Source organism: Giraffa tippelskirchi, chromosome 2, assembly GCF_054371585.1.
Source record: "Giraffa tippelskirchi isolate mGirTip1 chromosome 2, T2T-mGirTip1v1.2.pri, whole genome shotgun sequence".
NCBI classification, from domain to species: Eukaryota; Metazoa; Chordata; class Mammalia; order Artiodactyla; family Giraffidae; genus Giraffa; species Giraffa tippelskirchi.
Window position 1 is genome coordinate 126485771 of NC_137276.1, and position 18623 is coordinate 126504393.

At 42.7% G+C, this 18623-nt stretch overlaps 1 protein-coding gene across 1 annotated transcript in view; it reads left to right on the forward strand.

Moving 5' to 3' along the window:
* The first annotated feature begins 4461 nt into the window (after positions 1-4461).
* The window catches only part of LOC145538492 (uncharacterized), a 77338-nt gene continuing 63176 nt past the window's right edge, over positions 4462-18623 (forward strand). The window contains exons 1-2 of the mRNA XM_081570618.1: positions 4462-4629; positions 8746-8831. Coding sequence (XP_081426744.1) covers positions 4619-4629; positions 8746-8831 — 97 coding nt within the window. The 5' untranslated portion in view covers positions 4462-4618. The remainder of the gene's footprint in view (positions 4630-8745; positions 8832-18623) is intronic.

Here is an 18623-nt window from a genome sequence, read left to right on the forward strand (position 1 = left end):
CACAGGCTCTAGGGCGTGCAGACTTCAGTAGTTGCAGCACATATGGTCAGTAGCTGTGGCTCCCAGGCTCTAGAGCACGGGGATTAGTAGTTGTGGTACACGGGCTTAGTTGCTGTGTGCCATATAGGCTCTTCCCGGAGCAGGGACTGAACCTGTGTCTTCTGCATTGGCAGCTGGATTCTTTACCACTGAGCCACCAGGGTTCCTATGCACTATTGCTCTTTACAGCATCAGACTTCACTTCCATCACCAGTCACATCCAGAACTCAGTGTTGTTTTTGCTTTGGCTCTGTCTCTATTATTTTTGGAGTCAAGGCAAACTGGAAGTGGTCAAACAGGAGATGGCAAGAGTAAACATCAACATTTTAGGAACCAGTGAACTAAAAGGGACTGGAATGGGTGAATTCAACTCAGATGACCATTATATCTACTACTACTGTGGGCAAGAATCCCTTAGAAGAAATGGAGTAGCCCTCATAGTCAACAAAAGAGTCCAAAATGCAGTACTTGGATGCAATCTCAAAAGCCACGGAATGATCTCTGTTCGTTTCCAAGGCAAACCATTCAATATTACAGTAATCCAAATCTATGCCCCAGCCAGTACTGCTGAAGAAGCTGAAGTTGAATGGTTCTATGAAGACCTACAAGACCTTTTAGAACTAACACCCAAAAAAGAAGTCCTTTTCATTATAGGGGACTGGAATGTAAAAGTAGGAAATCAAGAGATAGCTGCAGTAACACGCAAATGTGGCCTTGGAGTACAAAACAAAGCAAGTCAAAAGTTAACAGAGTTTTGCCAAGAGAATGCAGTGGTCGTAGAAAACACCCTCTTCCAAAAATACAAGAGAAGACTCTACACATGGACATCATCAGATGTCTGAATTACAGAATTTAGATTGAGTATATTCTTTGCAGCCGAAGATGCAGAAGCTCTATACAGTCAGCAAAAACAAGACTGGAAGCCGACTGTGGCTCAGATCATGAACTCCTTATTGCCAAATTCAAACTTAAACTGAAGAAAGTAGGGAAAACCACTAGACCATTCAGGTATGACCTAAATCAAACCCCTTATGATTATACAGTGGAAGTGACAAACAGATTCAAGGGTTTAGATCTGACAGACAGAGTGCCTGAAGAACTATGCAGAGAGGTTTGTGACATTGTACAGGAGTCAATGATCAAGACCATCCCTAAGAAAAAGAAATGCAAAAAGGCAAAGTAGTTGTCTGAGGAGGCCTTACAAATAGCTGAGAAAAGAAGAAAAGCTAAAGGCAAACATACCTATTTGAATGCAGAGTTCCAAAGAATAGCAAGGAGAGATAAGAAAGCCTTCCTCAGTGATCAGTGCAAAGAAATAGAGGAAAACAATAGAATGGGAAAGACTAGAGATCTCTGCAAGAAAATTAGAGATACCAAGGGAACACTTCAGGCAAAGATGGGCACAAAAAAGGACAGAAACGGTATGGACCTAACAGAAACAGAAGATAATAAGAAGAGGTAGCAAGAATACACAGAAGAACTATGCAAAAAAGATCTTCATGACCCAGATAATCACGAGGGTGAGATCACTCACCTGGAGCCAGACATCCTGGAGTGTGAAGTCAAGTGGGCCTTAGGAAGCATGACTACAAACAAAGCTAATGGAGGTGATGGAATTCCAGTTGAGCTATTTCAAATCCCAAAAGATGATGCTGTGAAAGTGCTGCACTCAATATGCCAGCAAATATGGAAAAAACAGCAGTGGCCACAGGGCTAGAAAAGGTCAGTTTTCATTCCAATCTCAAAGAAGGGCACTGCCAAAGAATGATCAAACTACCACATAATTGCACTCATCTCATCTGCTAGTAAAGTAATGCTCAAAATTCTCCAAGCCAGGCTTCAACAGTACATGAAGCATGAACTTCCAGATGTTCAAGCTGGATTTAGAAAAGGTAGAGGAATCAGAGATCAAATTGCCAACATCCGTTGGATCATCGAAAAAGCCAGAGAGTTCCAGAAAAACATCTACTTCTGCTCTGTTGACTACACCAAAGACTTCAACTGTGTGAATCACAACAAACCATGGAAAATTCTTAAAGAGATGAGAATACCAGACCTCCTGACCTGCCTCCTGAGAAATCTGTATGCAAGTCAAGAAGCAACAGTTAGAACTGGACATGGAACAACAGACTGGTTCCAAATCAGGAAAGGAATATATCAAGGCTGTATATTGTCACCCTGCTTATTTAATTTATGTGCAGAGTACATCATGAGAAATGCTGGACTGGATAAAGCACAAGCTGGAATCAAAATTGCTGGAAGAAATATCAATAACCTCAGATATGCAGATGACACCACCCTAATGGCAGAAAGCAAAGAAGAACTAAAGAGCCTCTTGATGAAATTGAGAGGAGAGAGAAAAAGTTTGCTTAAAACTCAACATTCAGAAAACTAAGATTAGAGCATCTGGTCCCATCACTTCATGGCAAATAGATGGGGAAACAATGGAAACAGAGACAGACTTTATCTTTGGGGGCTCCAAAATCACTGCAGATGGTAACTGCAGCCATGAAATTAAAAGATGCTTGCTCCTTGGAAGAAAAGCTATGACCAAGCTAGACAGCATATTAAAAAGCAGAGACATTACTTTGCCAACAAAGGTCCATCTAGTCAAAGCTTTGGTTTTTCCAGTGGTCATGTATGGATGTGAGAGTTGGACTATAAAGAAAGCTGAGTGCCAAAGAATTGATGCTTTTGAACTGTGGTGTTGGAGGAGACTCTTGAGAGTCCCTTGGACAGCAAGGAGATCCAACCAGTCCATCCTGAAGGAAATCAGTCCTGAATATTCATTGGAAGGACTGATGCTGAATTGAAACTCCAATACTTTGGCCACCTGATGTGAAGAACTGAATCCTTGGAAAAGACCCTGATTCTGGGAAAGATTGAAGTTGGGTGAAGAAGGGGATGACAGAGGATGAGATGGTGGGATGGCATCACTGACTTGATGGACATGAGTTTGAGCAAGCTCCGGGAGTTGGTGATGGACAGGGAAGCCTGGTGTGCTGCGGTCCATGGGGTTGCAATAAATAAGTCGCACATGACTGAGCCGCTGAACTTAACTGAACTGAGCCACCAGGGAAGCCCCCAGTAAGTCTCAAGCTCAGTGTTGCTGCCTAATCAATAAAAACTAAGCTGATCTTTAAACTGCTTCATACCCTAGCAACACAGAACAAAGTGAAGGAGACCAGAAAATGAGCTCACGCCTTTACAGTAAGTACACCTGAGAATAGCCTTCCTCATCTTTTCCTTCACAGATCTATGCAGAAGCAGAAGTATCTAAAACTACATGTGCAACTACTGAACACTGTGTATTTTTAAAGTCTAAGCTCCAATCTGTTACAGAGAGTTGAGCTTTTTAAAAAATTATTTTAAAAATCCTTGTTCCAAGAGAAAATGAAAGTGTTGGTCGTTCAGTCCTGTCCAGCTCTTTGTGACCCAATGAACTGTAGCCCTCCAGGCTCCTCTGTCCATGGACTTCTCCTAGTAAGAATACTGTTCCCTTCTCTAGTGGCTCTTCCTGGCCCAGGGATCAAACCCAGGTCTCCTGCATGGCAGGCAGATTCTTTACCATCTGAGCCACCAGGGAAGCCCTCCTTGATCCAAAGAGGTCTTCATTTTGTTGTATCATTTATGAATCTTATACAGATGAGTGTCAAGAAATAGTGCAGAATCAGATAATTAACAAAGAAAGGAACTAAAACAAGGAACTGAAAAACTTTTCCCTTACTACTTTTTGCAGGGGTTTCACAGATTCTCAGCTAAGAAGGCATTAGTTTTTGCAAAAATCACAGTGTACATTACCTCGGTATATCCTATACATACTGGTTAACAGCACAGGCCCTAGATTGCCTTGGTTCAAATCCCACTTCCACCGCTTATTGGTTATGTGAAGATAGAGAAGTTATTGCATATTTCTCTGTAAGACTTTGTTTTGCTAATCTGTTAGTCAGGGGAAATGATGATGCTTTTTTCCAGAGGGATTTTGAAAGGATTAAGTGACAAAAATGTACATAAACTATTTCACTTGCATTCAAAATGTTGCACAATCTTTCTTTTTCTTTTGCTACATTTCCTGCTTTAACTCCTCCCTTTCCAAGAAATTCTGCTCTAGTTGTATGGGCTTCCCTGGTGACTATACAGCAAAGAATCTGCCTTCTATGTAGGAGACCTTGATTCGATCCCTGGGATGAGAAGATTTCCAGGGGGAGGGCATGGCAATCCACTCCAGTATTCTTTGCCTGGAGAGTCCCTATAGACAGAGGAGCCTGGAGGACTACTATCGATGGGGTCACAAAGAGTCGGACAGGACTAAAGACTAAGCACAGCATATGTAAATATAGGTGTGTATGTGTGTGTTGTGTAGCTAAACTGGAAGATAAAGCAGCATATGTAAATATAGGTGTGTATGTGTGTGTTGTGTAGCTAAACTGGAAGATAAAGCAGGAGAAACTTGGCTTCAAGAAGACAGTCATCTCTGGTGAAAGAGTATAAGGCCTATCTCCATCCGGAAAAGAAATTGATCCCGATCCGCCTCTTCCTTCAACAGAAGCAGACAGGACTTCAGCCCCTGACCTGGAGAATGGAGGACAGGTGAGAAGCATCCTACATTAAATGGGTAGGAGACAGGGACAGTTGCCTTCTCAAGTCTATTCTCCACCAGAGTAACATTTTACTGTTTTATTATAAAAGAATTCTGATTCTGAAAGTTGGAAAACACAAACACATATTAAAGAAGAAACCCAAACTGAACCCTGATCTCATAGCTCAGAGATAACTTCTATTCATGTTTTGAAGCAATTTCTTTTGTCCTTTCCTATGCATCTATTTGCACATCTATAATTAACATAATTGAGATCAGTGATATATATAGTTTTGTCTACCTTTCCCACTGTTCTATTATGAGCATTTTTCAGTGTCACTGAAATATCTTCAAAACATTCTTTCTAATGACTACAAAACTGTCCTTTGGATGAATGTACTACAATTTATGTATTTATTTTAATAACTTTTTCACTTTCTAATCACAAAATAATTGCATGTCCATTTATAAACTTAGAAAATGTAATCTATAAATCACCCATAATCTTATCTCTTAGCTATAATCACTATTAATATTTTGATAAATTTCCTTCTAGTAGTTTTCAGTGACTAGCTATTATTACATACTTAACTAATTGAGGTCATATATCACAAGTATTTTCCCATGTCATTAAAAATTCTCTCAAAATTTTTAGTGCCTATAAATAATAAATGATACATGCCTGATTTCAGTCTCTTACTGGTAGGGAGGGAAGAAATTTCCAGCCAACAAGACAGAAAATGTCCACAAATAGAGAAAAAAGGATTGTCTAAGGTCATGCCCTCTGAGTCAAGAGTTTCTCTAGAAAAAGTCCAGACTTGCTTGGCATGCAAGAAAGCCAAATAGTTACTTCCAAAAGCCAGGCTGCCAAGTCCAAGGTAGACTAACTGTTTGAGTCAGAACTCCTTTGGTTACAAGGGACAGAGCCCTTTCTCAAACAAGCTTAAGAGAAAAGCAACAACAAGAACAAGTGAATAATAGAGAAAAGAGATAGAGGAAGGGAGGGAGAAAGAGGAGAAGTTTATCAACTGAGGAAAATGAAAAGAAGTTCTGTCATTGCTGAATTCACAGGCTCAAACAATGTCTTTAGAACTTAATTGTCATTTCTCATCTCACGTTACCTACGTTGGTATCATTGCCTCCAATATGGACAATATATTTTCCTGAAGGAAAGCTGGTCATGTAAAGCCAGATGGTCTCTGGCTTATATCGTTACAGCTCTTGGTCCCAGAGGAGATGACAGTGGTTTTCCCGATGGCTTCTGAAGAAAATGATCAGTGGAGCTGGTGGGTGCCTCAGCTGAATGAATCACTGGGTTGGGGGATCAAGCATCCGCTGGCAAAGCTGAGGTCTGGGAACCCCACTTAGTGGGATGCAGGATGGCCAGTTCTACTGAACTGCACAGTAGGAGGTGTGGGCTTCTCTAAACAAGAGAGGAAGGCCAGCAGAGTCGTGTCCAAGTTGATAAGAGGTCAACAGTCACATCATCACAGGTGGCAGGATCAGGAGAGGACAGAGAGGAGGATGCTGGGGGTGACTCAGGTCTGACTGACCAGGTGCCCTCCACACAATCAGGAGCAGGAGGTGTGGCCCTCAGGGAGGTGAGACACACGAACGCACTCCCATTTATTTACCCATTCCCATATTGTTAACCATTTATGTCGTTCCAGCTTCCTTTTTCTTTTTTAAAATTTTTATTTATTTCTGTGCTGTATTTATTTCTGTAAATAAATTTTTATTTATTTTTATTTTTATTCACATTTTTGGCTGTGCTGGGTCTTCATTGATGCATGTGGGATTTTTCTAGTTGCAGAGAGCAAGGGCTACTTTCTAGTTTGGGGCTACCCTCTAGCTGTGGTGCTCAGGCTTCTCCTTGTGGTGGCTTCTCTTGTTGCAGAGTACAGGCTCTAGGCACGCAGGCTTCAGTAGCTATGGCACATGGGCTTAGTTGCTCCACAGCATGTGGAATCTTCCCAGATCAGGGACTGAACCTGTGTTCCCTGCATTGGCAGGCAGATTCTTAACCACTGGACAACCAAGTAAGTTCCCAGCTTCCTTTCTCATCAGTTACTCTGCTAAGAACTATTTTCTTTTCACATTTACTTTACAAGAATATTTATTCACTTATGACTGTAAAATAAACATGTTCATGATAAAATGCAGAACGATAATACCTATATTTCTACTACCTCAGTTCAGTTCAGTTCAGTCGCTCAGTCGTGTCCGACTCTTTGTGACCCCATGAACCTCAGCACACCAGGCCTCCCTGTCTGTTACCAACTCCCGGAGTTTACCCAAACCCATGTCCATTGAGTCGGTGATGCCATCCAGCCATCTCATCCTCTGTCATCCCCTTCTCCTCCTGCCCTCAATCTTTCCCAGCAACAGGGTCTTTTTCAATGGGTCAGCCCTTCACATCAGGTGGCCAAAGTATTGGAGTTCAGCTTCAACATCAGTCCTTCCAATGAACACCCAGGACTGATCTCCTTTAGGATAGACTGGTTGGATCTCCTTGCTGTCCAAGGGACTCTCAAGAGTCTTCTCCAACACCACAGTTCAAAAGCATCAATTCTTCGGCACTCAGCTTTCTTTACAGTCCAACTCTCACATCCATACATGATCAGTGGAAAAACTATAGCCTTGACTAGACAGACCTTTGTTGGCAAAGTTATGTCTCTGCTTTTTAATATGCTATCTAGGTTGGTCATAACTTTCCTTCCAAGGAGTAAGCGTCTTTTAATTTCATGGCTGCAATCACCATCTGCAGTGATTTTGGAGCACAGAAAAATAAAGTCAGCCACCGTTTCCACTGTTTCCCCATCTATCTGCCGTGAAGTGATGGGACTGGATGCCATGATCTTAGTTTTCTGAATGTTGAGCTTTAAGCCAACTTTTTCACTCTCCTCTTTCACTTTCATCAAGAGGCTCTTTAGTTCTTCTTCACTTTCTGCCATAAGGGTGGTGTCATCTGCATATCTAGGGGCAACCAAATTGTGTTTGTGTTGTGTGTATACACACATGCACATACAAATACACATATACAAAATTTATGTCATACTTCAAATAGAATTTTCTTTCATGATTTTTAGTTAAAACTAAATTAGAAACCCCGTGTTACTAAATAGCCTTTGATATCAGAATTCTGATAGATGTATATTTCATCATGTAAATTATCAAAAAAAATGTAGCCATTTCTTGGTTTGGGGACATTTAGGTCATACCCATTTTTTCAGTATTGTAAGTAAACCTGTATTCGGTATAAATATGTGTCTGCATCTCTGATTATTTCTTTGGCATAGAGTTCTAGAAGTGGAGACACAGGGCTAAAGTGTGTGAACACCCTCATGAGTACAGTTGCGCAGACTGGCCTAGGGTCACATGTCAGTCTTGAAGGAGAATTGAAATGAGGGCATTCTATGTGACCCAAGACAATCAGAATGCAGATGGTGGGAAGGCTAGGAGAACTCACTTGAACATGGGGGCTACAACTCTGGCCTCACGGGGAAAAAAGTCAAGATTCGTTTAGGTTGCCATTCCACAAGATCAAATCTTAACCTAGACGCATTTGGGAGTTTCACACTGTGACTTACACAGCTGTCCCTCATAGACTGACCCACAGGAAGACAAGCTACACTCTACCACTGATCTCATTTCACTTCTACTCTGAGTTGAGCCTATCTGCTCCCAGCCACTCAAGCCTTCCCAGACAGAATGATCTCCACCAGGAATGCAGGTAGAATGAACTGGAGCATCTCATTTGCCAGAAACATGCCACCGAGACTTTTGTCCCCCCCCCAAAAAAAACAGTCAGAGAGAGGGAACATCATTTCCCAGAGGATTCTGCAGACCCTGCTCTGTGGAAAGAGAGGAGGAACAGGGTAGGGAACGAGTAGAGATTTCTCTAGCATGCTACAGCAGCCTGGCAAAGCTTGCGGTTAGGGGCGGGAATCCTGAGGGCTACCTACAACTGGGAGTGAAAGTTGCTCAGTTGTGTCCGACTCTTTGCAACCCCAGGGACTGTATAGTCCCTGGAATTCTGCAGGCCAGAATACTGGAGTGGGTAGCCTTTCCCTTCTCCAGGGGATCTTCCCAACCCAGGGATCGAACCCAGGTCTCCCACATTACAGGCGGATTCTTTACCAGCTGAGCCAAAGAGAAGCCCACAACTGGGAGAGGAGCATGGAAGTGAAGAAGGACCACTTCATGGACCAGAGTGAGTAGCAGTAATTTTGTTTTTAGGGGTGGCCATGAATCCAGAAGGTTTCCCTGGTGGCTCAGACAGCAAACAATCCGCCTGCAATGCAGGATACCCGGGTTCTATCCCTGGGTGGGGAAAATCCTCTGTAGAAGGGAATGGCTACCCCCTCCAGTATTCTTGCCTGGACAATCCCATGGACAGAGGAGCCTGGTGGGCTACATTCCTTGGTGTCACAAAGAGTCGGACACTACAAAGAGCAACTGAACAACAACAATGACTCCAGAGCTTTAGAGAAAAAACTAGCTGGGGAGGATTTCTGGGATGCTTTCTGTAAGGTATTTGGTCTGGTTCTTTAAAAACACGCACAACAAATATATGAGTTCATCTTTCAGGCTGCCAGGGACAGATTCACATTTCTTTTGACTGTGACTCTTCGTCAATGCTGGGCTACAAGAAACCAGGGAAAAATCTTTACAAACCAACCAAAATCTGAACCACCATATCCTCCTTAGAGGTGCTCTCTGTGTTTTATACAGGGTCGATAGAATTTATTCACTATACTTTTTTTCTCTCTGATCCTCCACCCAAATGTTTGACACTTTCCTATTTTATAATGGGGCTGCCTCACCATGTGATTTTGGAAAAGGTATTTTAAAGTAAAATGGTCTTCTCTGTTCTGCACTTTTCTTTCCTCACCTTACTACAGGCTCCTAATTGATAACAGCTGACTATCATTGCAAGGACTTTGCTTTACTTGCCCTCATGCACTCCATAGCCTGGTTCCAGAACTTTACGCCTTGAGTTGCAAAACACATACTTGCTAAATTACAGTGAAGGCAAGGAGAAACTTTTCCAGGATTAAATAAATCTGCTTTGTCTTCATTTATTCATCAGATCAACAAACACGGATGAAGGATTTAATAGAGAAAATCCTCTTTTCTTCATTCTATGATACAAACTGTTTTCCTGTTCTCCTTTAAGAATATGACTTTCATCTGTGGGTCATTTTAAAATTGGCTCTAAGCAAAGCACATCCCAGAATGAAGAAAGCAGCTTCTTCCTGATAAAGACCCAGCTTCTGCTGTGAAAGGGCCAAGGAGGTCAGTCAGTACCCTCCCTGTCTAAAGAGCAAAGCACTCGTTTTGTATTGAGATGTTTAAAATTCCTTTATCAAGAAGTGCTTTGGCCTGATAATTAAGGTATGTGTTTGGCTTAGTTTATCTTATCTGAGGATGAAAGGAGAAAAGAACTGTGGTTTGGGAAGGGAAGGAGGCCTCCTTAGGATGATAACCTCAAGATAGAAAAAGTCATCTCTGAGTCAAGGTAGGCCAAAACAGCCTCATCAAAGAACGTGGTGGCAAAGGAGGGCAGGGGTTTTAGGAGTTACCGTATGTGGGCGCTCCCCTGCACTGCAGTGAAAGTCAGATGGAGCAAAAGGTAGGGCAGAGTGTCCCTCTCACCACACCAGCTTCCGGCCAGGAACCTGGCTCGCAGACTTTCTCTGCTGGTCTCTCAGGCCACGTGTGAGCAAGCATGTGTCACCAACAAGCGAGTGAGGGCTGGTTGTGGGGGAAAGTGTCAAGTGATCAACCCTCTAGGTTTGCCTGGACGCTCTAGGTTCTGCACTGACAGCCTTGCATCCCCTAAACCCTTCAGTCCCTTGCAAAACTGGACACTTAGTTATCCTACTCACCAACCGGAGCAGTATCATGGAAAATTAAGGTATTCGTGGATTCACTACGACTTACTTTTTTTCACAACTTCAAAATGTTCAGATTGCAGCTCCACAAATACCAAGTCACTCAGTTGTAAAATCGGAAAGCATTGGATTAGACTGAATGTGGGAAATGGTGAGATTTGTGGACAGTTGTAAACAATTCACTGCAAATATAGGGGAGGGAGATGCTGGTGTTTGTAAGAAGCAAACAATGGTAAAAATGTAGAGGATTTACTTTTTTAGTTATTTAAAATATGTAGAATGCTGATGATTTTCTCTTATTATATAAGATTTATTTATTTATCTATTCTGCGTCTTCGTTGCTGTGCGGGTTTCTCTCTCGTTGCAACAAGTGGGGACTACTTACCTGTTGTGGGGCACCAGCTTCTCACTAAGGTGGCTTCTCTTGTTGCGGAGCATGGGCATAGTAGTTGTGGCGCATGGGCTTAGTTGCTCAAGTCATGTGGGATCTTCTCTGATCAGAGATCAAACCCCTGTCTCCTGCATTAGCAGGCAGATTGTTTACCACTGAGCCACCAGGGAAGCCTGATTTTCTCTTTATTATTAACATGTTGTTATATCAATAGAAGATTTTTGTTTGTTCATTTGTTTTGGATTCAGAAAATGTAACTATTTACAAGGGATTTTGTTGGTTAACTTGCAATCAACCCCACCCTAGTGCTTCCCATGGTCTTAGCTGTTTAACTTTGAATCCTCCCAACAGGGTATGAAGAATGTAAACCTCATGCTTAGGGAAGTACTGTTTGCACATTTCTTAATGTTCTGCTGAAAATCATCCGCTTCATGTGCTGCTGACACTACAAGTTCAGGGTCGCTAACGTAAACCAGGCACCCAAACTTGCCTAGTCCTCTGCTGCTGCTGCTGCTGCTAAGTCGCTTCAGTCGTGTCTGACTCTGTGCGACCCCAGAGACGGCAGCCCACCAGGCTCCCCCGTCCCTGGGATTCTCCAGGCAAGAACACTGGAGTGGGTTGCCATTTCCTTCTCCAGTGCATGAAAGTGAAAAGTGAAAGTGAAGTCGCTCAATCGTGTCCAACTCTTGGCGACCCCATGGACTGCAGCCCCCCAGACTCCTCCATCCATGGGATTTTCCAGGCAAGAGTACTGGAGTGGGGTGCCCTTGCCTTCTCCCTATTCCTCTCTATTTTCCTCCAAATGCTAATCCCACCCCCTCACCCTCCTGCCTTCTTTTCTTCTCTTAACTGACTCAGAGAGCACAGCCTTCATCAGAGGCTGCCATCCCGCCAGCAGAACCTCTACCCTGACTCCGTCCACATTTTTTTGTCTCTCTCTTCCTTCCTTCATAAAGGAATTGCTTCCTTTCCTTTTTAAAAAAAAATCTTTCCCTAGCTTAGCTTTATTTAGTTAATTTTTTTAAAACTTTATTTTATATCAGAGTATAGCTGATTAACAATATTGTTAATAGTTTCAAGTGAACAGCAAAGGGCCTCAACCATACAAATATATATATCCTTTCTCCCCGGGTGGCTCAGTGGTAAAGAATCTGCCTGCCAATGCAGGAGATATGGATTCGATCCCTGGGTCGAGACGATCCCCTGGAGTAGGAAATGGCAACCCACTCCAATATTCTTGCTTGGAAAAGTCCATGGACAGAAGAGCCTGGTGGGCTACAGTCCATGGGGTTGCAAAGAGTCGGACACGACTGAGCGACTAAACACGCACACATGCTTTTCTCCCCCAAACTCCCCTCCCTTCTCTAAGTCTGTGAGTCTGTTTCTGTTTTGTCAATAAGTTCATTTGTATCATTTCTTTTTAGATTCCAAGTATAAGGGATATCATATGATATTTCTCCTTCTTTGACTTCACTCAGCATGACAATTTCTAGGTCCATCTATGTTGCTGCAAATGGCATTATTTCATTCTTTTTAATGGCTGAGTAATAAAGAATTGCTTTCTTTTTAAGTCACAGCCTCTCCCTTGCTGACTCCATCCTCACCTCCCTTCCAGGATCTTCCACATCAGTCACCACCATCTCTGCCTCTGTATTTTCAGCTGCTGCTCCTCTATGGCTCCATCCTTTAGCATTTCACATGCTGAACTCACTCCTATCTTTAAAAGAAATTATTTTTTCTAGTCCAATTGCTCTCAGCGCTAGTTACTGATGAAAATCACCTGGGGAGCTTTAAAAACTTTACAGTGGCCAAGCTGTACCTCGGGAACCATTAAGTCAGAATTGGCAGGGGTGGGGCCCAGTGTCAGAAGTTATTTTGAAAGCTCCCCCGGTGATTGAGGGACACTGATCCAACCTACCTATCCTTCCAGCTACCCTCATCTGTCCTCATTCACTGTCAAATCAACTTCCTGCCTCCTTTCCCTGACCCTTCATTTATGCCTCTACCATTGTGACCTCACCTCTGCCTCCTTTGGCCCGCTAAGCCATCAAGGTCACTGAAGAAGTTCTCATTGCCAAATCCCACTCTCTGAGCAGCAGCCTTGACCTATTGACTGTCCCTTCCTCCTTGAAGCATTCCCTTCCCTTGGTCCCCGTGCTGCCGTCTCCTATCTTTCTCCTTATGCCTCTTGCCTTCCAATTTCCTGGGCTTCCTTTCCTCAAGTCTGTCCTTCACCTTTTCTCTATCACTCTTGTTGGGCAATCTCATCCTCTCTCTTGACTTTTCTTGCCACCCAGTGTGAAGGACTCCCAAGGAGCCCACCTAGCTTTCTTGAACACCCCTGTCCTATCACTCACTGCCTCCTACACAGCTCCACACAGGGCGGTCAGGAGCAACCTCAAATTCAGTGCCAACATCAAACACTTCATCTCACCCCAGACTCCTGAATATGTTCCTTCTTCATTGTTTCCTGCCAATTTACATCCAGTTGCCCGGTAATGTGGGCATTACCCATGCTCTTAGAAAGCTCTCATCCACTCATTCAATTCCAGTTTGTGCTTTCTCCTGAGTCATTTTAATTCAGCTTTCATTTAGAATATTACTCCTCTAGGAGGCCTTTTCTGATGTCTAGACTAGGTTTGGCTCCCTGCTATGTGCTTTGAGAACATGTGACCCTTGCCCTAGCATAACACTTAAAACCTACAGCAATTGCTTAATGGCTGACTTCCACTGGCTAGGGACTCAGAGCAATACAGTCTTTACCCACCAGGATCTTAGAGTCTGGAGAAGAAAAGGAATCATTGTCATAGACATCTCATCTCATTCTCTGTCGTCCCCTTCTCCTTCTGCCCTCAATCTTTCCCAGCATCAGGGTCTTTTCCAATGAGTCTGCTCTTCACACCAGATGGCCAAAGTATTGGAGCTTTAGCTTCAGCATCAGTCCTTCCAATGAATATTCAGGGTTGATTTCCTTTAGAATGAGAAGGTTGGATGGCATCGTTGACTCAATGGGCATGAGTTTGACCAAACTCTGAGAAATGGTGAAGGACAAGGAAGCCTGGAGTGCTGCAGTTGATAGGCTCACAGAGTCAGACATGACTTAGCAACTGAACAATGATAAACAGAAAAATGCATAGGTATGTGTAAGGTTCTCAATAATTTGTAAAAGGATTGCTTGACTATTTATAGGTGGCTTGAGGGGACCAGCTGAAGAAGGCTTGTGGGGCAGGTGGAGCCTCCCTATTTCAGTCTAGTGCATTACCCAGAAGTAGGTCTGCTGAGTGATCTCAAGTGAATTCTTTTGGAAAGAATAGAATAAAATGTGTGTATGTTCATTTAGAAATGCTGACTCTAGTGCTTAAGAATACTGTATATTTGAACGTTGCTAAGAAAGCGGATCTTAAAATTTCTTATCACAAGAAAACAAATAGTTACTATGTGGGGTGATGGATGTTAACTAAATTTACTGTGGTCATCATTTCTCAATATATATATATATATAAATCATTATGTGGTACACCTACAATTAATACAGTGTTATATATCAATTATATTTCAATTTAAAAAAGAAAGGGAAGAAAAAAAGATGCTAGCTAATTCTGAAGCCCTTAGACCTAAGTATGGTCTGAAAATCTGAGCATTTTAATTCTATAAACTAATCTGAAATAAACAATAAGAAGCCTTGTTATACCTGTTGCAAGATCTATTGTGTATTTTTAAATATAATGGGCACATTAAATATTTGAAAATATATTTGAAGTTACTGTATAGTACTTAGCCCCAGTTCCACCCACTTTCCCTTCCTAAAAAGAACCATGCGGCTGTTAGCTTGTTTAAGGAAACTTATTGTCTGGTTCTCTTGCACCATATCTGCTAAGGATGTGTGATTTATGTGTGTCAGTAGCTATGGAAAAAAGATCAGCTTTGGTGACCTTTCCCCTGACTGAAATTTTGTGAACTTTTAGGTGTTTGTGTTCAAAGAGAGCAATGCAAAAAAAAAAAAAAAAGAATTCCAAGATCTGTTTCTCTTACACTTACTCTTAAACTACAGTTTCTGAAATCTTAAATTCCAATTACTGATTCTAAGAGAGGGTGTTTTTCCACAAGGCTCCTATGTGGCTTTTAGGAATTCCCAGGGTTAATAATTTGTTTTTGTGCCAAACCCCTGGCTTTATTTTCCTTTGCCCATCTGCACATTTTGCATGCATACGGGCTGTTGATGTGCATATGTATCCAAGCTTTTGCATACTGAATGAGTATGCTTTCCAAAAGCAGGACCATAAAAGTTCTAAAGGAGGCAAGGAGTTCTTGGAGACGGTCCAGCCACACGCTGCAGATGGCGCTGCTGCGATGGGGTAGGGGGCCTTCACAGCTTGGATCAGGCCGCCTCTGCTCCCCACAAACCTCTGAGCTCTCCAACGCAAGGCAAGGGCTCTGTGCACTTATTATTAATAAGGGCCTCTCACAGGGCATTAAGTATGAAATTCACGGAGGAAAATGCAAGGCTCTTTGTAATGAATGCAGAATAATGTCTGCTCTGTTTTGTTTGCAATTTGGAAGGGGAAAAAGAGGTCTAAAGGCTAAAACTAGTGTCAGTATTTGATAAAAATGAAGAATAATAACAGTGATCATCAAGCTGTATAAATTGCTATAAAAGAGGAAGCAACAATAGACTGGTTATGATCTTGGTGGTGTCTCAATCCTTTTCACTTAGTTCCACAGAAAGTCAATTGTCCAGTGAAAGTAATGGTTTATAGAGATATTTAAATCATTAAGCCTGAGGAGGCTGCTAGATGGAAAAGGAGAGTGGACAGAGTATTTGATCTAAGAAAGAAGGATATTTAAAATTTGAAGTCAGATCCTTTACATGTGGAGTGTAAAAAGAACTGATATAAATGGACTTACATACAAAACAGAGAGAGACTCACAGACTTTAAGAATGAGCTTATGGTTGTCAGAGGCAAGGATGGGAAGAAGGGATAGTTAGGGAGTTTGGGATGGACTTGTACACACTGCCATATTTATTTATTTATTTTTAATTAATTTTCTATTTTTTAACTTTACAATATTGTATTTGTTTTGCCATACATTGACATGAATCCACCATGGGTGTACATGTTTTCCCCTTCCAGAACCCCGCTTCTACCTCCCTCCCCATCCCATCCCTCCGGGTCATCCCGGTGCACCAGCCCCGAGCACCCTGTATCATGCATTGAACCTGGACTGGCGATTTGTTTCACATATGATAATTTACATGCTTCCATGCCATTCTCCCATATCATCCCACCCTCACCCTCTCCCATAGAGTCCATAATACTGTTCTATTTATCTGTGTCTCTTTTGATGTCTCACATACAGGGTTATCTTTACCAATTGACTAAATACCATATATATGCGTTAGTATACTGTATTGGTGTTTTTCTTTCTGGCTTACTTCACTCTGTATAATAGGCTCCAGTTTCATCCACCTCATTAGAATTGATTTGAATGTATTCTTTTTAATGGCTGAGTAATATTCCATTGTGTATATGTACCACAGCTTCCTTATCCATTCATCTGCTGATGGGCATCTAGGCTGCTTCCATGTCCTGGCTATTGTAAACAGTGCTGTGATGAACACTGGGGTACACGTGTCTCTTTCATTTCTGGTTTCCTCAGTGTATATGCCCAGCAGTGGGATTGCTGGGTCATATGGCAGGTCTATTTCCAGTTTTTTGAGGACTCTCCACACTGTTCTCCATAGTGGCTGTACTAGTTTGCATTCCCACCAACAGTGTAAGAGGGTTCCCTTTTCTCCACACCATCTCCAGCATTTATTGCTTGTAGTCTTTTGGATAGCAACCATTCTGACGGGCGCACACTGCCATATTTAAAATGGATAATCAGAAGGACCTACTGTATAGCACATGGAACTCTGCAGTGTTATGTGGCATCCTGGATTGGAGAGGAGTTTAGGGGAGAGTGGGTCCATGTGTATGTATGACTGATTCCCTCTACTGTTTACCTGAAACTATCACAACATTGTTAATTGGCTATACCCCAATAGGTGGCTCAGATGGTAAAGAATCTGTCCAAGGTGTGGGAGACCCAGGTTTGATCACTGGGTCAGGAAGATCCCCTAGAGAAGGGAAAGGCAACCCGTGCCAGTGTTCTTGCTTAGAGAATTCCATGGACAGAGGAGCCTGGCTGAGTCTATGTATTGCAAAGAGTCGGACACGACTCAGGGACTAACACACAATACAGAATGAAGACAGAATGATGGTGGTGGTTTAGTCACCAAGTCATGTCTGATTGGAGAAGGCAATGGCACCCCACTCCAGTACTCTTGCCTGGAAAATCCCATGGACGGAGGAGCCTGGTAGGCTACAGTCCATGGGGTCGCTAAGAGTCAGACACGACTGAGCGACTTCACTTTCACTTTTCCCTTTCATGCACTGGAGAAGGAAATGGCAACCCACTCCAGTATTCTTGCCTGGAGAATCCTAGGGACGGCGGAGCCTGGTGAGCTGCCGTCCATGGGGTCGCACAGAGTCGGACACGACTGAAGCAACTTAGCAGCAGCAGCAGCAGCATGTCCGATTCTTGTGACCCCATGGATTATAGCCTGCCAGGCTCCTCTGTCCATGGGATTCTCTAGGCAAGAATACTGGAGTGGGTTGCCATTTCCTTCTCCAGAGGACAGAATAGCTGGGGAGAATTTGAAATATCTAATTCTGAATGTTTTTTTTTTTTTTATAGCTAAGTTTGTACTAAGTTGAAGTTTGCAATGAAGATTGCTATAGAGAAGAAAATAAGCAGCACTAGCCCCCAACTGGTTTTGACTCTGAGCTCCAGCCACAAAGCCATTGTATCTGAGGATAGTGGCTGACAGCTACTTCAGGCCTGCAAACTACAGGAAGGGGTTGGAATTGATTTACTTTAGAAGATTCTTGTTCCATTTGTCTTGCACTCTACAGTACCTGCCATAGCTCTTCATACATAGTTGACACCCAAAATATTTGTTGAGCTGAAATGATTTGCTACCAACCAAACAAGCACAACAAAGGCAGGATGTGCAGGACAGGACAACACTGAGCTGAACTTGTGCAGCTGTGAGAGAATCACAAAGAGTCTGGAGGGGGGGCAGGGTAGAATTCTCTAGCGGTCTAGTAGTTAAGACGCTGCACTTCCACTGCAAAGGAGTAAGGGCCCACATGCTTCGTGGTGTGGGCAAAAGGAAAAAAAAAAAGAGTTCAGAGGAACCTCTGAGGGAGGGAACAAGGAAGGGGAAGTGGCTGATGTACCTTATCATCAATCTTTTGATGGGGTGAAAGCACATATGCTTTGATTTGCAGACAATGCAAAGCAATGAGACTCAGACCCGATGTAAACTATTTACAAGGAAAGGTGGAATTTGCTTAGGAAGGACGATTTGGGGGTTATCATATTTTCCATTTATACACAAATTCATTCCCGGAATAGCCATTTTACTTAGCAGGTGTCCCCCTGGTCCCTCACTAGGCGTGGCCAGCAGGTGTGCCACAGTGTGGCTGTACCCTAAGTGCCTTCTTCAACATAAAGCTTTCTCAAGTGAACTTTCTAAAGTACTGTGTTGACTTGACAATGGCCATCATTATGGTGAAATAACTGCAGAGGAAGCACATTGAAAGCAATGTGCTAGTCACCCTCACTCTGAAATAATCAGCGATCAGACAATCAATGAATTACTGGGTGGAAA